The sequence below is a fragment of the Ranitomeya variabilis genome, chromosome 2 (assembly GCF_051348905.1).
Source record: "Ranitomeya variabilis isolate aRanVar5 chromosome 2, aRanVar5.hap1, whole genome shotgun sequence".
Classification (NCBI taxonomy): Eukaryota; Metazoa; Chordata; class Amphibia; order Anura; family Dendrobatidae; genus Ranitomeya; species Ranitomeya variabilis.
The window spans coordinates 390906729-390933345 of NC_135233.1; the positions used below are offsets into that span (position 1 = coordinate 390906729).

The 26617-nt window shown below is 46.6% G+C and overlaps 2 protein-coding genes and 1 long non-coding RNA gene across 4 annotated transcripts in view; 2 read left to right on the forward strand and 1 right to left on the reverse strand.

Annotated features, from left to right (window-relative positions):
* Positions 1-7084: 7084 nt before the first annotated feature.
* Positions 7085-18885, reverse strand: LOC143806271 (uncharacterized). The gene is made up of 2 exons (XR_013221422.1): positions 18750-18885; positions 7085-7795 (listed from the first exon to the last, which is right to left on the reverse strand). It is a non-coding gene; the product is annotated as an uncharacterized LOC143806271 (long non-coding RNA).
* On the forward strand, positions 7187-17914 carry LOC143806270 (uncharacterized). Its single transcript, XM_077286481.1, has 7 exons — positions 7187-7309; positions 8542-8647; positions 11875-12069; positions 13956-14046; positions 14129-14217; positions 16785-16908; positions 17698-17914. The coding sequence occupies exons 1-7, from the start codon at positions 7240-7242 to the stop codon at positions 17830-17832; spliced, it is 810 nt and encodes a 269-aa protein (XP_077142596.1). The 5' UTR covers positions 7187-7239; the 3' UTR covers positions 17833-17914.
* The window catches only part of ZNF711 (zinc finger protein 711), a 40324-nt gene continuing 32586 nt past the window's right edge, over positions 18880-26617 (forward strand). The window contains exons 1-2 of one of the 2 annotated variants that reach the window (XM_077286480.1): positions 18906-19032; positions 20769-20910. The gene's annotated coding sequence lies outside the window, so the exon portion shown is untranslated. Of the gene's footprint in view, positions 19033-20768; positions 20911-26617 lie in introns of both variants that reach the window. The other variant, XM_077286479.1, reaches the window with a different exon arrangement.

Genomic DNA, 26617 nt, shown 5'->3' on the forward strand with positions numbered 1-26617 from the left:
AGGTGGATTAGTCGGGCAGCAGAGTTTAGAATAGATTGGAGGGGTGCGAGCGTGTTCGAGGGGAGGCCACAGAGCAGGAGGTTGCAGTAGTCAAGGCGAGAGATGATGAGGGCATGGACTAGGGTTTTTGCAGATTCTTGGTTGAGGAATGTACGGATCTGTGAAATATTTTTGAGTTCAAGGCGGCAAGAAGTGGAAAGGGCTTGGAAATGCGGTTTGAAGGAGAGATCAGCATCAAGGATAACCCCGAGGCAGCGAGCTTGTGGCACTGGGGAGAGTGGGCAGCCATTTACTGTAATGGATAGGTTCGTTGGGGGAAGGGGAGTGGCGTGAGATGGGGGAAAGACAATGAATTCTGTTTTGTCCATGTTAAGTTTTAGAAATCTAGCGGAGAAGAAGGATGAAATAGCGGACAGACATTGAGTACAGCATTAAAAACCAAACCAACAAGGCAGGAAGAACAGGGGATGGATAACCCTGAAAATATCATTTTTGGACCCAGACAAAGCAGATTGGTGAAAACTCATCCTTTTTGGTTGGTGTCCCTCTATTACTCGCTGTCATTTTGTCTGGTCATACATGACATTGCATCTTGAACATGCGGCTCGGGCGCTGTGCACTTGTACTTTGCTCTGCTTAGACTTTTTTGCTATGAGTTTACGTATCACATTTGTATTTATGATCTTTTATGTCTTGTATTGTTTCCCACATTTGTAACTTGCCTTTTGTGTATCCTTGTTCTGCCTCTATTGATTTTCAGGTGACCCCAGTGATTCTTGATTCACACTTGGGCCTTCCTTTCCTCTTCCTATGTACTTAGCATGGAGCCTATAGTTCTTGTTTTTTTAGGGTTCCCGTCCCCTTCTTCTTTCTGTCTTGTTTATCTGGTGTTTAATGCTGTTTTACTATGTAAGACAATAAAGTATATTCATAGACTGTTTATTTTTTAATTCATTGTGTTCTGCACATGTTTGTTTAGCAAATGAGTATTCAAATAAAAGAAAAAAAAATACCCGTATTTTCCGGCGTATAAGACGACTTTTTAACCCCCGAAAATCTTCTTAAAAGTCGGGGGTCGTCTTATACGCCGGGAATCGTCGTGTACGCCGGTGTATATGGTGGGTGGGGAGGGGGAGTGATCCTGATGACGAGGGGGCGTCTCACAGGAAAGTGAGTAATCCCCATTACCTTATCCTAGCGGTGCAGCGTGGGGGTGTCAGTGCTGGGACCGGCTGTGTTCTGGTGCGGCGGCTCCTCTTCTGTGTGGGGCCTCTGTGCTGTGAGGTGGCGGCGGCAGCGGCGTATCTTTATCCAGTTGGGGCTCCTCCGGCATCTCCTTAGCCCTGGAGGCCCCGCCGCAACTCCATCGGTGCAATGTGGTGGCCTCCGGGAAAATGGCCGCTGCTCAGATTCAGATCTCGTGTCCCGAGATTTCGGGACGAGATCTGAATCTGAGCAGCGGCCATTTTCCCGGAGGCCACCGCATCGCACCTATTGAGCTGCCTCCGGGAAAATGGCCGCTGCATTGCACCGATGGAGTTGCGGCGGGGCCTCCAGGGCTAAGGAGATGCCGGAGGAGCCCCAAGTGGATAAAGATATGCCGCCGCCACCGCCACCTCACAGCACAGAGGCCCCACACAGAAGAGGAGCCGCCGCACCAGAGCACAGCAGCCGCCGCACCAGAGCACAGCAGCCGCCGCCGCCACTCCCAGCACTGAGACCCCCACGCTGCACCGCTACGATAAGGTAATGGGGGATACTCACTTTCCTGTGAGACGCCCCCTCGGCATCAGGATCACTCCCCCCCCCCCCCAAAAGGCACATATTCACCGGCCCTATAAGACGACATAGGGTGTATAAGAAGACCCCCGACTTTTAAGAAGATTTTATATTTTAACTGGTAAAGTTGGGGGGTCGTCTTATACGCCCAGTCGTCTTATACGCCGGAAAATACGGTAGTTATCCTTTATAAATATGATTGGGGGTAACTTGCTGAGCACTGGGGGTCCAATCACTGAGACCCTCAGGAAGGATAAGATCTGGACTTTGAAACTTGGAGGCAAGGCCGGTTTTAGACAAAGTGGGGCCCTGGGCAAAAGTTTAAAGAGGGACCTTATATGCTGCCATATTGGGGCCCCACTGCTCCGGCCAGTAAATGAGTGTGATCAACAATATTGAAGTCATTCGAAGCTTGTTTCCCAGGATCTTTACACCAACTGAGAAAGAAAGATGGAGACAGAACGATCACTAATAGATCAATCTGTCCCCATACATATCATGTTATCTGCAGCACATTTACATCGGTGATGTGCTGCTGAGAACAATGATTTCTGTTCCGGCGTAAACAATCCAATCACTCGATGAATAGGCAGCATTTTACTCATTTAGTATAATGCACCCCATAGTCCTCCACATAGTATAATGCAGAGGTGTCAAACTGCATTCCTCGAGGGCCGCCAACAGGTCATGTTTTCAGGATTTCCTTGTATTGCACAGGTGATAATTTAATCACCTGCACAGAATGATTCCAGCACCTTGTGGAATGCTAAGGAAATCCTGAAAACATGACCTGTTGGCAGCCCTCGAGGAATGCAGTCTGACACCTCTGGTATAATGCACACACCATAGTCCTCTACATAGTATAATGCAGCCCCCACATTCCTCGACAGAGGTATAATGCAGCCCCCCACAGGCGTATAGTGCAGCCACCACAGGGGTATAATGCAACCCCCACAGGAGTATAATGCAGCTCCACAAGAGTATAATGCAGCCCCACAGGGGTGTAAGGCTAAAGCATAGAGTATAATGCAAACCCATGGAGTATAATGCAGCCCCAAAGAGTATAATACAGCCCCAATAGTCTTCCAGTTTTATGGCCATGACGTAGTCACTTATTTAAAAAACAAAAAGAACAAACATACCTCTCCTCATTCCCCCACTGCCCCAGTCTCTGCAGTGCATCTCCTCATCTCAGGAGCGCCACTGCCCGGCACAGCGTGGTGCGCAATGTGTCAGAGGCAGAATGATGAGAGAGGGAGTGTCACCTGACGCTCTCTTCTCCATCATTGCTTTCAACTGTATTGATATCTACGATTGTTGAATGCGCGATGCGGAAAGGGGGGACCGGAGCCAGCTCTGGCATCGGGCCGTCCCTGACTCATGGGCCCCATTGCAGATGCATGATTTGCCTCTATTTGCCTCCAGGGGCCCCTGGGGTAGTGGGGGCCCTAGGCAAATGCCTAGTTTGCCTGCCCCTAACGCCGGCCCTGCTTTGAGACAGTGTCTCTGTACCCTCATCCTAACTGGAGAGAATCTGCATGAGCAGCTTACGCTCCATTCATTGTGCATCCGAATGTGGAGCACAGCTCTCCGCTATTTCCTGCAGTCCGGTGGACAATGAATGGAGTGCATCTTGTCTTCATACAGGATGGGGCTGCAGAAACCCGTTTTCATGGCTCCATAGCCCTGATCTCGAGATCTATGGAGGTCTCAGCAGTCAGGCTCCTAGTGACCAGCAAGTTACCCCATATCCAATGGATAGAGGATAACTTTTTATTTTGGGGGGGAATAACCCTTTAATGAATTGGACACATCTTACTCCAGCAGTACATCATGACTGGAGTACCAAACGCTAGTCCTAAGGATTCGGGGGCCATAGTATCCCACACTAGAAAGCGTCTGTGGTGCTCCTGACCCTGCAGAGCGCAGAATGAGGCAATTCAGCACTATGGCTCGTATAGGATTGTACATGGATGTCAATCAGTCTTGATGAAGAGTGCGCAGGAGTAAGATGCGCCACCACGGTCATTACGTGCTCCTTTTCATGAATGTGCCGCATCTTCCAGGATCTGGACTTCACTTCTATAACAATTCAGACCACTTTTGTGGGGTAAAGTAGGATTAATGTGGTGGCCACGCCGGCTCCAGATAAACTCTGCCCACTTATAAAAAAAAAAAGGTTGTGGGACTGATATAAAAAAACTAAAAGTTGCAAAATGTTTGTGCAACTATGACTGGCACTAAAAGTATTGCATCTTTTCCAAGAGTTTTACGTCAAAATTCTGTTTGATGAATTGAAGCCTATGATTTGGGGGTTTTTTGTTTAGGGCTCATTCAGATGTCTGTGAAAAATCAACAAGATCACTGACTTTCCGCAGGCCTCCCAACCTGAGCGTTCCAGCATCATAGAAATACGTGGAGCTGAAATCAGTGGAAGAGCAGGGGCCGTGACCTTTAATCCCCGGGGCCCGGACCACTCCCAGTGAATGTGAATTGTTACATATTAATATCAATGTAATCACAATAAAAGGAAGTAGGAAAAGGAATAATAATCCGAGTCCAAGGTTCTATGAGACAAAGTCCCTCCAGATATGAAGATTCCCGGGAAGGAGGAAGCTCAGGTTATCTAGGATCTCGTATCACAGCTACCTGACACATATCAGTGCAATGAGGCCAAAGGGTCCCCCGCCCAGTGTGCGGTGGGGTTAGGACAGGACCCCACAATATGGGACCCCAACTGCAAGAAAGGGAGAGGACTGATCCTGGTCAGGGGCCCTAGAGCAGCCGCCATGGTTAGAAGTGTGCGAGCTCCAGAGGGGGAAATAAGGCGTCTCCTCCGCATCCATAGTCTATAACGTACTGTAAACACTAACATCCATCTAGGCACAAAATGCAGCTGAGCTGCTGTATCCAATCTCAGCAGATCATAGGAGCAATGGAGGGGGGTCAGTACATATGTCCCCTGTCTTCTGCCCATATCTTTGTAGACTCCACCAACAGAACAGTGAGTGCAGCTCTGGAGTATAATACAGGATCAGTAATGTAATGTAAGTACACAGTGATTGCACCAGCAGAATAGTGAGTGCAGCTCTGGGGTACAATACAGGATGTAACTCAGGATCAGTAATGTAATGTATGTATACAGACTTTTACAGTGACTGCACCAGCAGAATAGTGAGTGCAGCTCTGGAGTATAATACAGGAGGTAACTCAGGATCAGTAATGTATGTACACAGTGACTGCACCAGCAGAATAGTGAGTGCAGCTCTGGGGTATAATACAGGATGTAACTCAGGATCAGTAATGTAATGTATGTACACAGTGACTGCACCAGCAGAATAGTGAGTGCAGCTCTGGAGTATAATACAGGATGTAACTCAGGATTAGTAATGTATGTATGTACACACTGACTGCACCAGCAGAATAGTGAGTGCAGCTAAGGAGTATAATACCGGATGTAACTCAGGATCAGTAATGTATGTACACAGTGACTGCACCAGCAGAATAGTGAGTGCAGCTCTGGAGCATAATACAGGATGTAACTCAGGATCAGTAATGTAATGTATGTACACAGTGACTGCACCAGCAGAATAGTGAGTGCAGCTCTGGGGTATAATACAGGGTGTAACTCAGGATCAGTAATGTATGTACACAGTGACTGCACCAGCAGAATAGTGAGCGCAGCTCTGGAGTATAATACAGGATGTAACTCAGGATTAGTAATGTATGTATGTACACAGTGACTGCACCAGCAGAATAGTGAGCGCAGCTAAGGAGTATAATACAGGATGTAACTCAGGATCAGTAATGTATGTACACAGTGACTGCACCAGCAGAATAGTGAGTGCAGCTCTGGGGTATAATACAGGGTGTAACTCAGGATCAGTAATGTATGTACACAGTGACTGCACCAGCAGAATAGTGAGCGCAGCTCTGGAGTATAATACAGGATGTAACTCAGGATCAGTAATGTAATGTATGTACACAGTGACTGCACCAGCAGAATAGTGAGCGCAGCTCTGGAGTATAATACAGGATGTAACTCAGGATCAGTAATGTATGTACACAGTGACTGCACCAGCAGAATAGTGAGTGCAGCTCTGGAGTATAATACCGGATGTAACTCAGGATCAGTAATGTATGTACACAGTGACTGCACCAGCAGAATAGTGAGTGCAGCTCTGGAGTATAATACCGGATGTAACTCAGGATCAGTAATGTATGTACACAGTGACTGCACCAGCAGAATAGTGAGTGCAGCTCTGGAGCATAATACAGGATGTAACTCAGGATCAGTAATGTAATGTATGTACACAGTGACTGCACCAGCAGAATAGTGAGTGCAGCTCTGGGGTATAATACAGGGTGTAACTCAGGATCAGTAATGTATGTACACAGTGACTGCACCAGCAGAATAGTGAGTACAGCTCTGGAGTATAATACCGGATGTAACTCAGGATCAGTAATGTATGTACACAGTGACTGCACCAGCAGAATAGTGAGTGCAGCTCTGGAGTATAATACAGGAGGTAACTCAGGATCAGTAATGTATGTACACAGTGACTGCACCAGCAGAATAGTGAGTGCAGCTCTGGGGTATAATACAGGATGTAACTCAGGATCAGTAATGTAATGTATGTACACAGTGACTGCACCAGCAGAATAGTGAGTACAGCTCTGGAGTATAATACCGGATGTAACTCAGGATCAGTAATGTATGTACACAGTGACTGCACCAGCAGAATAGTGAGTACAGCTCTGGAGTATAATACCGGATGTAACTCAGGATCAGTAATGTATGTACACAGTGACTGCACCAGCAGAATAGTGAGTGCAGCTCTGGAGTATAATACAGGATGTAACTCCGGATCAGTAATGTATGTACACAGTGACTGCACCAGCAGAATAGTGAGTGCAGCTCTGGAGTATAATACAGGAGGTAACTCAGGATCAGTAATGTAATGTATGTACACAGTGACTGCACCAGCAGAATAGTGAGTACAGCTCTGGAGTATAATACCGGATGTAACTCAGGATCAGTAATGTATGTACACAGTGACTGCACCAGCAGAATAGTGAGTGCAGCTCTGGAGTATAATACAGGATGTAACTCCGGATCAGTAATGTATGTACACAGTGACTGCACCAGCAGAATAGTGAGTGCAGCTCTGGAGTATAATACAGGTAACTCAGGATCAGTAATGTATGTACACAGTGACTGCACCAGCAGAATAGTGAGTGCAGCTCTGGAGTATAATACCGGATGTAAAAACTCAGGATCAGTAATGTATGTGACTCAAATAGATTTGGCGCTGACTCGGCATTCCCCTTTTATTATTGCAGAGCAGATTGATCTCGGTGTTATTATCTGCTGCAGTTAATCAGTAATTTGCACTAAACATAAGTTCTTCCTTCACGATAAGACGCCTCATAATGTCCTGCAGTTTCTCTTAGGATACGATGACCTCCTTGAATCTCGGCCTGGTTTCTGCTCTCCTGTACTTCTCGGTGGCGGTGGTGACCGGAGAACGTAAGATTCCCTCTGCTTTATTATAGTCTGAGTTACATTGTATCAGTGACACATTACGAGGAGCGCAGGGTCCGGGCAGAGGCTGCGGATCGATGGTCTCACGGACGTCAGGGATCATCTCAGGTGGATACAGTCAGGAGGCAGCGGACACGGAAGTAATAGGGATCAGCAGTGATCCGTGTCTGCAGACATTGTCCGCCGCTTGCCCAGTCGGTCAGATCCGGTGATCGCCCGTGTTCTGATTATTGGGTGTAATTGTTATAATTCGGTAACAGTTCTACAATTGGTTGTTTGCAGTTTGTGCGTCAACCGCTCGGCACAATCGGGATTTCTGCTTGCTGACAGTGAATGGAGAATCTTCTCACAATCAGAAAATCCGTCCTGACCTTCTACTTCTCACAGCTGAGGGTTTGTGACAATGATGAGCATGCTCCACAATCTTCTCTATATCGTGCACTGATTGCTGGACAGGTATTCCAGGATTTTCTGTAAGAAACAAATAGACATTTCACATTTCCTTCCCAGTACCACGAATCAAACTCCGATCATATCTGATCTGATCTGTGTCCGGCTGTACCTGCGCTGATACATTGTAACAAACTCTCAGCGGAGCATTAGATCTGTAGGCCTGTGGATATGAAGAACGTTCTTCTTAACTGACAGGAAGCAGACATCTTGATGGACACATGGAAAAAGTTGTGAAATAAGTTTGTTTTAAAAGGGGATGTCTAGGACTTGTACAGTGATGACCTGTCCTTAGGATAGATAAGAAATATCAGATCCGTAGGGGTCTGACACCCGGTCCTCCCACCAATCAGGTGTTTGCTGCACCCGCAGTGTGTATAGGCAGGGCACTATAGCGCCGCACACTGTGTGTTGGCCGTTCTTGGTACTGCAGTTCAGATTTAAGCAGTACCCAGAACGGCCACCAAGCAGAGTACGTTATGGGGTCCGCTTCTGCACACCTCCGGCCACCGCGGGAGCCGTACACAGCTGATCAGTGGGGGGATTCTGGTGTTGGACCCCCACCAATCTGATATTGATGGGTCATCACTATACAAGTCCAAAGTCTATTATTATTGGACCATAAACCTAACATGTGGCCTCCGGTATCAGAACTATCCACTGCGCCAGGAATGTATGCGGAAGTAGCGGCATGTGAGTGGTTTATATGGCGGCCTCACCAGTGGGGCCGAGTCCTGGAAGTGACCGCTTCTTTTCTACCATTGCAGCAAGCTGCACAGATGTGGAGGATTTCGGCCACTGCACCGGGGATGCCGGCGACTTCTGCCCCCGTGGCATCGCATGCAGCTGTCGGAGCAGCCGACCGTTCTGCAGGTGACTGGGGCCTGAATTGTGCGGTCTGTACTGGTGGGGAAACGCAGGAATTCTCGCCCTGAAAACGCAGGAATTCTCACCCTGAAAACGCAGGAATTCTCACCCTGAAAACGCAGGAATTCTCGCCCTGAAAACGCAGGAACTCTCGCCCTAAACACTTTATTGAATCAGGAACGATGAGTTTTTTCAGGTTTAGTCAGGAAAAGCTCTCTCTTTGGGGCATTTTTGGAGGAGTTTTTCTCCTTTTTTTCTGAAGCAGAGTTTTATCCCATAAGTGCTTTTTTTTGCAGCCTTTTAATTGACCAGTTCTTATTCTGGAGCATTTTCCATCAGGATCTACTTCACACAAGTCACATGCACATTTTTTTTTCGGTCCCACTTTATTAATGAAAAGTATTTTTTATGTTGATTCTTCTGGTGCTTTTTTCAGATTTGAAAAAATGAACTCCTCATAAACTGTGTGCACAAAGCTTCAGACTATGTTCGCATGGAGTTTTGTTCAGGAACATTTTTAGAGCTGATCTGCACCAAAATCCTTCCCCCAAAAACTCTTCCTATGCAATACAGGAAATGCACTTAGCTCTTTATATGATTTGTTTTATTTTCCTGATAGACACACTGCTGGGGAAATGAAAGCGCTGCCATTTCTTTAAAGCGGCTCCTTGTGGAATATGCTGCGAACTAGACACCGTCCAATCAGAAGGCTGAAACACAACGCTTCAAGAAAAAGAAACTCTTCCAAAAACTACCCAAAGATGGAGCGTTTCCTGGGGTGGTTTCCACTCAAACTCGTCGTTTGTGAATGCCTCTGGGGGTTTTTATGCATTGCCTTCCAGGTTTCTGGATACAGGCGGCAGTGTAAAGAATGGAGGATTTCATGGTTATGTCCTATATATTACAGTTTTAGCGATACAATGTGTGTGTAGTAATTTACTTTGTAAAGACCAAAGGATACATTATATTACATGCATACCCAGGAACATTGACCTTCCTCTGAAAACCCCTGTTCTTTACACGGCAGGCTGCACTCAGAGAAATATAATATGTGCACCACAAACAAGGTCTACAATGTGTCAGATTTTTTTTTAATGAAAAACATTAATTTTAAGTTTCAGTGCCCTGAAGTGGGCACCAAAATGATACCATCCCTTTAAATGGTGCAAACATCATTTTTTGCACTTTTCTCTTTTGTGTCCCATTCTAAAACTTTGGAACTATTAGAGACGTGTCCAGCCAGACATGGACATATACAATCATGGCCAAAAGTAGTGGCACCCTTGAAATTGTTGTAAAAAATGAAGTATTTTTCCTAGAAAGTTATTACAATTACATGTTTTGTTATATGTTTATTTCCTTTGTGTGTGTGTTGAATCAACACAAAAACAAAACAAAGAAAAAAGGGAAATTTGACAATTTCACACAAAACCCCCAAAATGGGCCGGACAAAATTGTTGGCGCCTTTCCACAATTATGGGTAAACAACTTTCTATCAATCATGTGATGCTCGTTCACACTCACCTGTGGCAAGTAACAGGTGTGGACAGTATGAAAATCACACCTGAAACCAGATAAAAAGGGGAGACGTTGACTCAATCTTTGCATTGTGTGTGTCACATTAGGCATGGAGAACAGAAAGAGGAGAACAGAACTGTCTGAGGACTTGAGAACCAAAATTGCTGAAAAATATCAACAGTCTCAAAGTTACAAGTCCATCTTCAGAGATCTTGAGGTTTCGTTATCCATGGTGCACAACATAATTAAAAAGTTTACAACTAGTGATGAGCAAATATACTCGTTACTCGAGATTTCTCGAGCACGCTCGGGTGTCCTCCGAGTATTTTTTAGTGCTCGGAGATTTAGTTTTTCTTGCCGCAGCTGAATGATTTACAGCTATTAGCCAGCTTGATTACATGTGGGGATTCCCTAGCAACCAGGCAACCCCCACATGTACTTATGCTGGCTAACAGATGTAAATCACTCAGCTGCGGCAAGAAAAACTAAATCTCCGAGCTCTAAAAAATACTTGGAGGTCCCCAAAGCGTGCTCGAGAAATCTCAAGTAATGAGTATATTTGCTCATCACTATTTACAACCCATGACGCTGTAGCTAATCTCCCTGGTCTTGGACAGCAGAGAAAAATTGATGAAAGGTTGTAAAGCTGGAAAGTCCGGATGGTGGATAAGCAGCCCCAATCAAGTGCCAAAGAAATTCAAGCTGTCCTGCAGGCTCAGGAGGCATCAGTGTCAGCGTAAACTATCCGTCCACATGTAAATGAAACGCTATGGCAGGAAACCCAGGAGGACCCCCTGTTGACACAGAGACATAAAAGCTAGACTGCAGTTTGCCACAATGTATGCGAGTAAGCCAAAATCCTTCTGGGAAAGCGTCTTGTGGGCAGATGAGACCAAGATAGAGCTTTTTGGTAAAGCACATCATTCTACTGTTTACCAACAATAGAATGAGGCCTACAAAGAAAATAACACAGTACCTACAGTCAAATATGGTGGTGGGTCAAAGATGTTTTGCTGCCTCTGGCACTGGGTGCCTTGACTGTATGCAAGGAATCATGAAATCTGAAGATTACCAAAGGATTTTGTGTGGGAATGAAGTGGCCAGTATCAGAAAGCTGTGTTTGTGTCCTGGTCATGGGTCTTTCAGCAGGATAACGACCCCAAACATACTTCAATAAGTCCCCCAAAATGGATGGAAACAAAGCGCTGGAGATCTCTGAAGTGGCAGCAATGAGTCCGGATCTAAATCCCATTGATCACCTGTGGAGAGATCTTAAAATTTCTGTTGGGAGAAGGCAAAATATGAGAGACCGGGAGCAGTTTCCAAAAGAAGAGTCGTCCAAAATTCCAGCTGAGAGGAGTAAGAAGCTTGTGATGGTTATAGGAAGGGATTGATCGCAGGTATTTACTCCAAAGGGTGCAACCAAATAGTAAGGAGGGTGCCAACAATTATGTCTGGCCCATTTTTTAGGCTGAAATTATGTCCAATTTGCCTTTTTTTTAATTTTTTTTCTCGGTTTTTCATCTTGTTCCAATACACAGAAAGGAAATAAACATGTGTATAATAAAACGTGGGGAATTGTGATCATTTTGTGGTAGAAATACTTCATTTTCTGGAACCATTCCAAGGGTGCCAACACTACATGCTGGCAGATCTGATCCTTACATTGCCCTTTCACATACGCAGTACTGACGCCCGGCCGTTTTGCTCCGCAGCTGCCCCTACTACACAGGCCCCAATGGAAACTACTGGTACTTGGGTGAGAAATGCGACCAGCTATGGAGCACCCTGGACATGATCGTCATCTGCGTCTTCCCCGCGGTGGCGCTGGCTTTTATCGTCGCCGTCACAGCGCAGCTCATTCACTTCTGCAAGATGAAACCGTACAACAAGACGGTAAACAAGGCAAAGTAAGTGAAAAATGTCAGCCCCAAATATCCTTCACTTACTGCAAATATGGGTCCAGTGTCCATAAAAGAAGAAAATGATTGTAACTGATGAGTGAAATGTCATCACATGGAGAAGGAAGTGCTGTAACATTATATGTAGCGGCGGGGGGCTGACAACTTTATACACACAGTATACAGGCTGGTTGTCAGCAGTAATACATGAGGAGCTGCTGCTGCTGCAATATCAGGTGCGGGGTCTCGGGTTTTATCACAGGTCATTACACTGTGTTCCAAATTATTATGCAAATCATTTTTTCTCATATTTTCTCTAAATTACCTATCTGAATTGCAGTCATTGTTATTTTCCAGTCATCTACTATTCTAGTATAATTGCAATGTTTTGGAACAAACTGCCTATGAAAACAGTATCTTTTAAAAAAAAATAAACACTCAAAATGCATGTTCCAAATTATTATGCACTGCGGAGTTTTCAACCTTTTTTTTTATTTTGAACAAACAAATGGTCAATTGTGAAGTTATAAGCATTATCAGCTTATTACAAAATGAAATCAAACAGTTTTCAAGTGAAAACTTTATTCTAGGTGATGTTACATTTGCACATAGGACCCCTTGTTCGAAAGAAGCTTCTGAACTCTCTCGTCCATTGAATTTGTCAGTTTTTGGATGGTTTCTGCCTCAGTTGTTTTGCATGTGGACAGAATCCCCTCCCAGAGCTGTTGCTTAGATGTGAACTGCCTCCCGCCATCATAGGCACTCCTTTTGATGATGCTCCAGAGGTTCTCACTGGGGTTGAGGCCAGGGGAAGATGGTGGCCACACCATAAGTTTGTCCTCTTTTATGCCCATAGCAGCCAGAGATGCAGATGTGTATTTTGCAGCATGAGACGGTGCATTATCATGCATGAAAATGATCTTGCTGCGGAAAGCACGGTTCTTCCTCTTGAACCATGGCAGGAAGTGTTGTTTTAGAAACTCCACATAGATTATGGAGCTCATCTTTACCCCTTCAGGGATCATAAAGGGGCCGACAATCTCTCTCCCCATGATTCCAGCCCAAAACATTACTCCACCTCCTCTTTGTTGGCGCCTTAGCCGTGTTTTCATGGGGTGTCCATCAACCAGCCATCCTCCACTCCATCCATCTGGACCATCGAGCGTTGCACGGCACTCATCGGTGAACAAAACAGTTTGGAAGTCAGTCTTCATGTATCGTTTGGCCCACTGGAGCCATTTCTGCTTGTGTGCAGTGGATAGAGGTGGTCGACAGGATGGCTTACGCACCTCTGAAGGACCCTGCATCTTGTTGTTCTGGGGACGTTGGAGGCACCAGCAGCTTCAAAAACTTGATTGCTGCTATGATGAGGCATTTTTGCAGCTGCTCTTTTAACCTTACGCAATTGCCTGTTGGAAAGAGTCCTCAATTTTTCCTTATCAGCACGCACACGTGTGTGCTGGGAATCAGCTACATACTTCTTGATTGTGCGATGATCACGATGAAGTGTCTTGGCAATGTTGATTGTAGTCATGCCTTGACCTAAATACTCCACAATTTGTTGCTTCTCAGCAGCCGACACATCCTTTTTCTTTCCCATTTTGGCAAAAAATGTAGGCTGCTTAATAATGTGGAACAGCCTTCTTAAGGAGTCTTGCCTTTATTTGGACACACCGGCCAAACTAATGTGCACAGGTATCTGCAATTTCAGTGATATAAAGAGCCCTGACACACATCACCATCAATGAGTTTAGATGACAAACAAAAAAATTCTAACCTTATCACTCCTAAACTCTTTGTGCAGAATAATTTGGAACACAGTGTATATTGCTATACACAGAGGCGTCTCCTTTTTAAGTTTCTAATTTTTTTATATTTATAAATTTAATTTTTAGAAATTTAGAGAGAAAGATGACTAGTACGCATCAGAACCAGACGTATGTCCCTGATCCGGAGCAGAATCGCCCGCATAACCACCAGTCAATGGTAATGAGATGTTTATAATCACAGCATATTATTATATCGGGTCCAGAACCAGAGAAGAAACATCATCTCATCACTTTCTAAGGTCAATGTCCAAGAACAAGTGCAACCGAAAATACAAACTGCACAATGGACGGAGCCTGCAGCCGACCCTCCGAAACCTCGCAGGCTGAAGTGAGTATGAGACTGTGGACTGTCATGTGGGAAAAGCTTCTGGGACCCAATATCTTATGGTCACAAACACACTTATTTATGAACACTACATAAACAACCGAAACACTAGTTTACCCTGTACTGATCCTGAGTTACCTCCTGTATTATACTCCAGAGCTGCACTCACTATTCTGCTGGTGCAGTCACTGTGTACATACATTACATTACTGATCCTGAGTTACATCCTGTATTATACTCCAGAGCTGCACTCACTATTCTGCTGGTGCAGTCACTGTGTACATACATTACATTACTGATCCTGAGATACATCCTGTATTATACCCCAGAGCTGCACTCACTATTCTGCTGGTGCAGTCACTGTGTACATACATTACATTACTGATCCTGAGTTACATCCTGTATTATACTCCAGAGCTGCACTCACTATTCTGCTAGTGCAGTCACTGTGTACATACATTACATTACTGATCCTGAGTTACATCCTGTATTATACTCCAGAGCTGCACTCACTATTCTGCTAGTGCAGTCGCTGAGTACATACAGTACATTACTTGATCCTGAGTTACATCCTGTATTATACTCCAGAGCTGCACTCACTATTCTGCTGGTGCAGTCACTGTGTACATACATTACATTACTGATCCTGAGTTATACCCCAGAGCTGCACTCACTAGTCTGCTGGTGCAGTCACTGTGTACATACATTACATTACTGATCCTGAGTTACATCCTGTATTATACCCCAGAGCTGCACTCACTATTCTGCTGGTGCAGTCACTGTGTACATACATTACATTACTGATCCTGAGATACATCCTGTATTATACCCCAGAGCTGCACTCACTATTCTGCTAGTGCAGTCACTGTGTACATACATTACATTACTGATCCTGAGTTACATCCTGTATTATACTCCAGAGCTGCACTCACTATTCTGCTAGTGCAGTCGCTGAGTACATACAGTACATTACTTGATCCTGAGTTACATCCTGTATTATACTCCAGAGCTGCACTCACTATTCTGCTGGTGCAGTCACTGTGTACATACATTACATTACTGATCCTGAGTTACATCCTGTATTATACCCCAGAGCTGCACTCACTATTCTGCTGGTGCAGTCACTGTGTACATACATTACATTACTGATCCTGAGTTACATCCTGTATTATACTCCAGAGCTGCACTCACTATTCTGCTAGTGCAGTCACTGTGTACATACATTACATTACTGATCCTGAGTTACATCCTGTATTATACTCCAGAGCTGCACTCACTATTCTGCTAGTGCAGTCGCTGAGTACATACAGTACATTACTTGATCCTGAGTTACATCCTGTATTATACTCCAGAGCTGCACTCACTATTCTGCTGGTGCAGTCACTGTGTACATACATTACATTACTGATCCTGAGTTATACCCCAGAGCTGCACTCACTAGTCTGCTGGTGCAGTCACTGTGTACATACATTACATTACTGATCCTGAGTTACATCCTGTATTATACCCCAGAGCTGCACTCACTATTCTGCTGGTGCAGTCACTGTGTACATACATTACATTACTGATCCTGAGATACATCCTGTATTATACCTCAGAGCTGCACTCACTATTCTGCTGGTGCAGTCACTGTGTACATACATTACATTACTGATCCTGAGTTACATCCTGTATTATACTCCAGAGCTGCACTCACTATTCTGCTGGTGCAGTCACTGTGTACATACATTACATTACTGATCCTGAGTTATACCCCAGAGCTGCACTCACTAGTCTGCTGGTGCAGTCACTGTGTACATACATTACATTACTGATCCTGAGATACATCCTGTATTATACCCCAGAGCTGCACTCACTATTCTGCTGGTGCAGTCACTGTGTACATACATTACATTACTGATCCTGAGTTACATCCTGTATTATACTCCAGAGCTGCACTCACTATTCTGCTAGTGCAGTCACTGTGTACATACATTACATTACTGATCCTGAGTTACATCCTGTATTATACTCCAGAGCTGCACTCACTATTCTGCTAGTGCAGTCGCTGAGTACATACAGTACATTACTTGATCCTGAGTTACATCCTGTATTATACTCCAGAGCTGCACTCACTATTCTGCTGGTGCAGTCACTGTGTACATACATTACTGATCCTGAGTTATACCCCAGAGCTGCACTCACTAGTCTGCTGGTGCAGTCACTGTGTACATACATTACATTACTGATCCTGAGTTACTTCCTGTATTATACCCCAGAGCTGCACTCACTATTCTGCTGGTGCAGTCACTGTGTACATACATTACATTACTGATCCTGAGATACATCCTGTATTATACCCCAGAGCTGCACTCACTATTCTGCTGGTGCAGTCACTGTGTACATACATTACTGATCCTGAGTTACATCCTGTATTATACTCCAGAGCTGCACTCACTATTCTGCTGGTGCAGTCACTGTGTACATACATTACATTACTGATCCTGAGTTACATCCTGTATTATACCCCAGAGCTGCACTCACTATTCTGCTGGTGCAGTCACTGTAGAGTAACATGTCTTGTATTGCAGTTATTACTCTGATGTTCCTCCTGTCGGTCGATCCTCCAATTACTTTGAAGGAAGGCAGCAATCTCAGAATTATGGATACCGACCCCCGGAGCAGGACTTCCCGGACTACGAGCAGCAGTATTCTGTAAGTCTCCGCTTCTGGCTGTGTCGCATCGTTGCTCCGTTGTACTACTGCAGTAATCAGATATACGTCAGTCCGTGCTCAGGTATCAATGACGCTGTGACGCCTGCACTACGGTCAGTGTATGGAGCGCGCAGTCATCACACGGCAGAACGTCTCTCCATTGGTGAGATCTGTGTTTGCTGTCAGGGAATAGAATTATTATTTAAGCACTGAAAATCTGTTTCTTCCTCCTGAATCTTCCCTATGTCCTGTGAGTGATATTAATCTGAATTGGAAGCAACTCAGCCAGTCTCAGTGGAGACCCCACAACATTACAGAGCGGGGGGCCGAGTGCTGAGGAGCAGAGGGCAGAAAAGTCCCCACCGATCTGCTGACCCCATAACTGTCCGGACCTCCTCTTAGCACAAACACTGCGCCCCCTGCAGGAGCTTCATGGCCGAGCAGCTGCAGGGAGCCGTACATCACCAAGCACAATGACGAGAGTCGGATGGAGTGGTGTAAGGCCGCCACCACTGGACTCTGGAGGAGACGTGTTCTGTGCAGTGACGGATCGCACTTCTCTATCTGGCGGCTCCGTATTAGTGTCTATGGCTGCAGGGCGGGGGGTGGGCGAGGGGCTGCGGCTTTTTCCCATGTAGCATTATTCTGAATGCAGCTTTGGCTGTGACTGGAGTATAAGCCGTGCGTTTCCGGTGTAGATGACGGTTTCCTCGCCGTCGTGTTAGAATCACCATTTTGGCGGTTATTTATCACATTCACCTCAGTCGTCGTCTCTCGTGTCTGTTACAGAGGATTGCGAGGGCTGCGCCTGCTCCTGACGACTATCTGCAGCGGTCTCCAGAGCCGTCCGGCCAGAACACCGCCTGGGACTCCCGGCCTTTTAGTTTTGGACGTCCACAAGTTAAAGCCGTCTACAACTATTAACGAACATTACACACGACCGCTGCCTGTGATCTCCCGCCATGGATCGCCCGGGCCTCGTCATACAGGATTATCCGCCAGGGTTTAATAAGTTTTAATAAAACTGAACACTGTTTAGCGGTATCTGCCGCGTCCGGCTGTGCTGGGGATGTGTTACTACATTAATGTACATTGCACCTCATATAAAAATACAGAACATGGCGGAGATGCCCATAGCAACCATATTATGGAGGACAGCGACCAATCAAATCACTGCTTTCATTGTCTACAGCGCAAAGGTGAAGAGTAACCAATCAGGTCATTGCTTCCCCTCCCTGCATTGGTATAGTAACCAATCAGGTAATTGCTTTCCATCCCTTCATAGATATAGTAACCAATCAGGTCATTGCTTCTCCTCCGTTCATAGATATAGTAACCAATCAGGTCATTGCTTTTCATCCCTGCATTGGTATAGTAACCAATCAGGTCATTGCTTTCACTCCATTGGTATAGTAAGCAATCAGGTCATTGCATTCCAACCCTTCACAGGGATAGCAACCAATCAGATCATTGCTTTTAATTTCTACATAGATATAGTAACCAATCTGATCACCGCTTTCATTCTCTGTACCTGTGACCTTAGAAATTTATTGTTTTGTAATATCAACCAATCAAATTACTGTTTAAATAACCGAGGGGAGCAACCAATGAAACGAGTGTTTATAGCCGTTCGCCAATAGGAACCAATACCATGCATGCTTTGTTTACAGGGGGAAAGATAAAAGCAGTGATATTGTTGGTTGCTAAGGGTAACGGTTTGGCTCTCGGGCCCTGAGCCCTATAGACTGGTCTCCTGGTAACGCGCCGGATAACGGAGGCACCGGTACAGCAGCACACGGCCAGGGCCTGCGTGTGAGGGGACATGCTGGGGGTTGTAGTACCTCACCACCCCGTTACACCCGCAGGGCCCGGCAGTGGTGAGCGGGTGACTGCCAGTCCTGGGGTCTGTACTCCGGCCGTGAGGAGGGGAGGGCGGTGCTGCGGCCTGCAGCTGCCGGTTCTCCGCCGCCAGTGACGTGCGGTGTGGAGGGAGGAGGCCGCTCCGGGCCGGGGGGAGGAGGAGGAGGCCGCGCCCGCTCCCCGCGCTCATTGGCCGAGGCCTCGCAGCCCCCTGATCCGGAGACCCGAGACCCCGGCGGAGAGAGGACGCCCGGAGCCTGGCAGGTAACCGGGGGGATGGGGAGGACAGGCCGCGGCCCGGGGACGCCGGAGCCTTCATCTACAGGCCGGAGCCGTGCGGAGAGGGTCTGTCATACGGGAGACCCCCCATATACAGCTGGTCTGTGACAGGAGACCCCCCCATATACAGCTGGTCTGTGACACAGGAGACCCCGGCCCGTATACAGCTGGTCTGTGACACAGGATACCCCCTCCATATACAGCTGGTCTGTCACACGGGAGACCCCCTCCATATACAGCTGGTCTGTGACAGGAGACCCCCCCCCATATACAGCTGGTCTGTGACACAGGAGACCCCGGCCCGTATACAGCTGGTCTGTGACACAGGATACCCCCTCCATATACAGCTGGTCTGTCACACGGGAGACCCCCTCCATATACAGCTGGTCTGTGACACAGGAGACCCCCCCCATATACAGCTGGTCTGTGACACAGGAGACCCCCTCCATATACAGCTGGTCTGTGACACAGGAGACCCCCTCCATATACAGCTGGTCTGTCACACGGGAGACCCCCCTCCATATACAGCTGGTCTGTGACACAGGAGACCCCCCCATATACAGCTGGTCTGTGACACAGGAGACCCCCTCCATATACAGCTGGTCTGTCACACGGGAGACCCCCTCCATATACAGCTGGTCTGTGACATAGGAGACCCCCCCCATATACAGCTGGTCTGTGACACAGGAGACCCCCTCCATATACAGCTGGTCTGTGACACAGGAGACCCCCTCCATATACAGCTGGTCTGTCACACGGGAGACCCCCCTCCATATACAGCTGGTCTGTCACACGGGAGACCCCCCATATACAGCTCTGGTCTGTCATACGTGAGACCCCCCATATACTTTTGGTCTGTGACACAGGAGACCCCCTCCATAATATACAGCTGGTCTGTGACACAGGAGAGACCTCCATATACCGCTGGTCTGTGACACAGGAGACCTCCCCCCCCCCCCCCCATATACAGCTCTGGTCTGTCACACGGGAGACCCCCCCCCCCCCATATACAGCTGATCTGTGACACAGGAGACCCCCCTCATATACAGGTGGTCTGTGACACGGGAGACCCCCCCATATACAGCTGGTCTGTGACACGGGAGACCCCCCCATATACAGCTGGTCTGTGACACGGGAGACCCCCCCATATACAGCTGGTCTGTGACAGGAGACCCTCCATATACAGCTGGTCTGTGACACAGGAGAGACCCCCCATATACAGCTCTGGTCTGTCACACGGGAGACCCCCCCATATAAAGCTCTGGTCTGTCACACGGGAGACCCCCTCCCCATATACAGCTCTGGACTGTCACATGGGAGACACCCCCCCCCACACACACACACATACAGCTGGTCTGTGACACGGGAGACCCCCCCCCCCCCATATACAGCTGGTCTGTGACACGGGAGACCCCCCCCCCATATACAGCTGGTCTGTGACACGGGAGACCCCCCCCATATACAGCTGGTCTGTGACACAGGAGACCCCCCCCATATACAGCTGGTCTGTCACACGGGAGACCCCCCTCCTTATACAGCGCCTGTCCCCACGCCCCACCCCTTCTGGTGAAGCCGTTCTCTTGCTGATTTGGATGTCTTGGGGGCGTTGTTGTGCTGAAAGGTGAAATTCATCTTCCGCTTTTTAGCAGAGGCCTGAAGGTTTTGAAGCAGAGTTGTTTGATAGTTGGACTGTTCACCACTCCCCTCACTCTCCATGGTAGATTGTGGTCACATGCTGGACACAACCAGGACTTGCCAGACATTGCTGCAGATCCTTTAATGTTGCTGTTGGCCTCTTGGCAGCTTCATGGACCAATTTTCTTCTTGTCTTTTCATCAGTTTTTGAGGGACTCTCAGTTACAGGTAATGTCACTGTTGTGTTAATTGTAAACCATTTCCAGATGACCTCTTCAGTGGCCATGATAGATCTAGTACCTTCTCCTGTCTGATAACTATCCACAGTGCGATACCTTTGCTGTGTTGTCAGCTGTTTATGGACCACTAGATGGTGGCCCGATTCTAACGCATCGGGTATTCTAGAATATGCATGTCCACGTAGTATATAGCACAGCCCACGTAGTATATTGCCCAGTGACGTAGTATATTGCCCAGTGACGTAGTATATTGCCCAGTGACGTAGTATATTGCCCAGTGACGTAGTATACTGCCCAGCCACGTAGTATATTGCCCAGCGATGTAGTATATTGCCCAGTGACGTAGTATACAGCACAGAGCCACGTAGTATATTGCTAGTATATTGCCCAGTGACGTAGTATATTGGCCAGTGACGTAGTATTCAGCACAGAGCCACGTAGTATTCAGCACAGAGCCACGTAGTATATTGCCCAGCCACGTAGTATATTGCCCAGCCATGTAGTATATTGCCCAGTGACGTAGTATACAGCACAGAGCCAAGTAGTATATTGCACAGCGACGTAGTATATTGCCCAGAGCCACGTAGTATATTGCCCAGAACCTTTTAGTATATTGCCCAGTGACGTAGTATATTGCCCAGAGCCACGTAGTATATTGCCCAGAGCCACGTAGTATATTGCCCAGAGCCACGTAGTATATTGCCCAGAGCCACGTAGTATACAGCACAGAGGCACGTAGTATATTGCACAGCGATGTAGTATATTGCCCAGAGCCACGTAGTATATTGCCCAGAGCCACGTAGTATATTGCCCAGAGCCACGTAGTATATTGCCCAGAGCCACGTAGTATATTGCCCAGTGATGTAGTATATTGCCCAGAGCCACATAGTATATTGCCCAGAGCCACGTAGTATATTGCCCAGTGACGTAGTATACAGCACAGAGGCACGTAGTATATTGCCCAGAGCCACGTAGTATATTGCCCAGAGCCACGTAGTATATTGCCCAGAGCCACGTAGTATATTGCCCAGAGCCACGTAGTATATTGCCCAGTGACGTAGTATATTGCCCAGAGCCACGTAGTATATTGCCCAGAGCCACGTAGTATATTGCCCAGTGACGTAGTATACAGCACAGAGGCACGTAGTATATTGCCCGGTGATGTAGTATATTGCCCAGAGCCACGTAGTATATTGCCCAGAGCCACGTAGTATATTGCCCAGTGACGTAGTATATTGCCCAGTGACGTAGTATACAGCACAGAGCCAAGTAGTATATTGCACAGCGACGTAGTATATTGCCCAGAGCCACGTAGTATATTGCCCAGAACCTTTTAGTATATTGCCCAGTGACGTAGTATACAGCACAGAGCCACGTAGTATATTGCCCAGAGCCACGTAGTATATTGCCCAGAGCCACGTAGTATATTGCCCAGAGCCACGTAGTATATTGCCCAGAGCCACGTAGTATATTGCCCAGTGACGTAGTATACAGCACAGAGGCACGTAGTATATTGCACAGCGATGTAGTATATTGCCCAGAGCCACGTAGTATATTGCCCAGAGCCACGTAGTATATTGCCCAGAGCCACGTAGTATATTGCCCAGTGATGTAGTATATTGCCCAGAGCCACATAGTATATTGCCCAGAGCCACGTAGTATATTGCCCAGTGACGTAGTATACAGCACAGAGGCACGTAGTATATTGCCCGGTGATGTAGTATATTGCCCAGAGCCACGTAGTATATTGCCCAGAGCCACGTAGTATATTGCCCAGTGACGTAGTATACAGCACAGAGGCACGTAGTATATTGCCCAGAGCCACGTAGTATATTGCCCAGAGCCACGTAGTATATTGCCCAGAGCCACGTAGTATATTGCCCAGTGATGTAGTATATTGCCCAGAGCCACATAGTATATTGCCCAGAGCCACGTAGTATATTGCCCAGTGACGTAGTATACAGCACAGAGGCACGTAGTATATTGCCCGGTGATGTAGTATATTGCCCAGAGCCACGTAGTATATTGCCCAGAGCCACGTAGTATATTGCCCAGAGCCACGTAGTATATTGCCCAGTGACGTAGTATATTGCCCAGAGCCACGTAGTATATTGCCCAGAGCCACGTAGTATATTGCCCAGAGCCACGTAGTATATTGCCCAGTGACGTAGTATACAGCACAGAGGCACGTAGTATATTGCCCGGTGATGTAGTATATTGCCCAGAGCCACGTAGTATATTGCCCAGTGACGTAGTATATTGCCCAGAGCCACGTAGTATATTGCCCAGTGACGTAGTATACAGCACAGAGCCATATTATACCCGAACCAGATTATTCCAGAAAAATGGCCGGGCCCTACTCTACTGTAAGCTATTAAATATTTGTTAAAATCTGCAATATAATTTAGGTATATTTTGACCAATAATATCACATACAAGGAACAAATACCACCGCGCCATGACCAGACCACAAATTACAAACACAGTGATCGAATAATATCACATACAAGGAACAAATACCACCGCACCAGGTCAAGACCACATATTACCACCACTTGGTGACCAAATAGCACATTCAAGGGACAAATACCACAACACCATTTCCAGACCACATATTACCACCACATAGTGACTGAATACTACAATACTGATCAGTAATAATAAAAAAAACAAAACACAATACTATCACCATAAGTGCCAGTATTCACAGGAGATCTATACTTAGTATGCAGTGTCTGTGTAGAGGTAATACAGAGATCACTGGTGACATTATACACAGGAGCTCTGTATATAGTGTATAGGTAATACAGTGATCACTGGTGACATTGTACACAGGACCTCTGTATATAGTATAGTGTATAGTGTCAATGTATAAGTAACACTGACTCACCAATGACGTCTCTAGGTGAAGTCCTTCATCTTTCATCCAGCACAGACCGCCATCATTTCTTCCAGCCAGGACTCGTTTCTGCAGGAAATAACACAGTTATCTCGAGCTCTGCTTGCAGAACACATTACTTAATTTTTCACAACTTCTACATTACACATGGAGAAAAAAAGGCGATATAGAGTCACTCTGCACAGTAACAGGACCGCCCCCCCATTTAAAACAGTATACTCAAAAAATAAATAAATACATCACTGCAGTAATAATATCCCTTAATTAGCCCCTATGGTAATAATATTCCCCACCCTGGCCCCGTGTGTCTCATTTCTGGCTCCTGCCATATGTTCTCCCATCCTGCACTCATGAGTATCCATTCTACCCCATGTGATCTCCCCATCCTGCCCCATCTGTCTCCATCGTATTCTCCTGCCCCATGATCCAATCCTGCCCCATGTCTTTCATTCTGCCCCGTGTCTACATTCTGCCCATGCCTCCAGTCCTGCCCCCAGTGTGTCCAGCATATTACCCCCAGCACAGTATTCAGCACAGAGCCACGTAGTATTCAGCACAGAGCCACGTAGTATATTGCCCAGCCACGTAGTATATTGCCCAGCCATGTAGTATATTGCCCAGTGACGTAGTATACAGCACAGAGCCAAGTAGTATATTGCACAGCGACGTAGTATATTGCCCAGAGCCACGTAGTATATTGCCCAGAACCTTTTAGTATATTGCCCAGTGACGTAGTATATTGCCCAGAGCCACGTAGTATATTGCCCAGAGCCACGTAGTATATTGCCCAGAGCCACGTAGTATATTGCCCAGAGCCACGTAGTATACAGCACAGAGGCACGTAGTATATTGCACAGCGATGTAGTATATTGCCCAGAGCCACGTAGTATATTGCCCAGAGCCACGTAGTATATTGCCCAGAGCCACGTAGTATATTGCCCAGAGCCACGTAGTATATTGCCCAGTGATGTAGTATATTGCCCAGAGCCACATAGTATATTGCCCAGAGCCACGTAGTATATTGCCCAGTGACGTAGTATACAGCACAGAGGCACGTAGTATATTGCCCAGAGCCACGTAGTATATTGCCCAGAGCCACGTAGTATATTGCCCAGAGCCACGTAGTATATTGCCCAGAGCCACGTAGTATATTGCCCAGTGACGTAGTATATTGCCCAGAGCCACGTAGTATATTGCCCAGAGCCACGTAGTATATTGCCCAGTGACGTAGTATACAGCACAGAGGCACGTAGTATATTGCCCGGTGATGTAGTATATTGCCCAGAGCCACGTAGTATATTGCCCAGAGCCACGTAGTATATTGCCCAGTGACGTAGTATATTGCCCAGTGACGTAGTATACAGCACAGAGCCAAGTAGTATATTGCACAGCGACGTAGTATATTGCCCAGAGCCACGTAGTATATTGCCCAGAACCTTTTAGTATATTGCCCAGTGACGTAGTATACAGCACAGAGCCACGTAGTATATTGCCCAGAGCCACGTAGTATATTGCCCAGAGCCACGTAGTATATTGCCCAGAGCCACGTAGTATATTGCCCAGAGCCACGTAGTATATTGCCCAGTGACGTAGTATACAGCACAGAGGCACGTAGTATATTGCACAGCGATGTAGTATATTGCCCAGAGCCACGTAGTATATTGCCCAGAGCCACGTAGTATATTGCCCAGAGCCACGTAGTATATTGCCCAGTGATGTAGTATATTGCCCAGAGCCACATAGTATATTGCCCAGAGCCACGTAGTATATTGCCCAGTGACGTAGTATACAGCACAGAGGCACGTAGTATATTGCCCGGTGATGTAGTATATTGCCCAGAGCCACGTAGTATATTGCCCAGAGCCACGTAGTATATTGCCCAGTGACGTAGTATACAGCACAGAGGCACGTAGTATATTGCCCAGAGCCACGTAGTATATTGCCCAGAGCCACGTAGTATATTGCCCAGAGCCACGTAGTATATTGCCCAGTGATGTAGTATATTGCCCAGAGCCACATAGTATATTGCCCAGAGCCACGTAGTATATTGCCCAGTGACGTAGTATACAGCACAGAGGCACGTAGTATATTGCCCGGTGATGTAGTATATTGCCCAGAGCCACGTAGTATATTGCCCAGAGCCACGTAGTATATTGCCCAGAGCCACGTAGTATATTGCCCAGTGACGTAGTATATTGCCCAGAGCCACGTAGTATATTGCCCAGAGCCACGTAGTATATTGCCCAGAGCCACGTAGTATATTGCCCAGTGACGTAGTATACAGCACAGAGGCACGTAGTATATTGCCCGGTGATGTAGTATATTGCCCAGAGCCACGTAGTATATTGCCCAGTGACGTAGTATATTGCCCAGAGCCACGTAGTATATTGCCCAGTGACGTAGTATACAGCACAGAGCCATATTATACCCGAACCAGATTATTCCAGAAAAATGGCCGGGCCCTACTCTACTGTAAGCTATTAAATATTTGTTAAAATCTGCAATATAATTTAGGTATATTTTGACCAATAATATCACATACAAGGAACAAATACCACCGCGCCATGACCAGACCACAAATTACAAACACAGTGATCGAATAATATCACATACAAGGAACAAATACCACCGCACCAGGTCAAGACCACATATTACCACCACTTGGTGACCAAATAGCACATTCAAGGGACAAATACCACAACACCATTTCCAGACCACATATTACCACCACATAGTGACTGAATACTACAATACTGATCAGTAATAATAAAAAAAACAAAACACAATACTATCACCA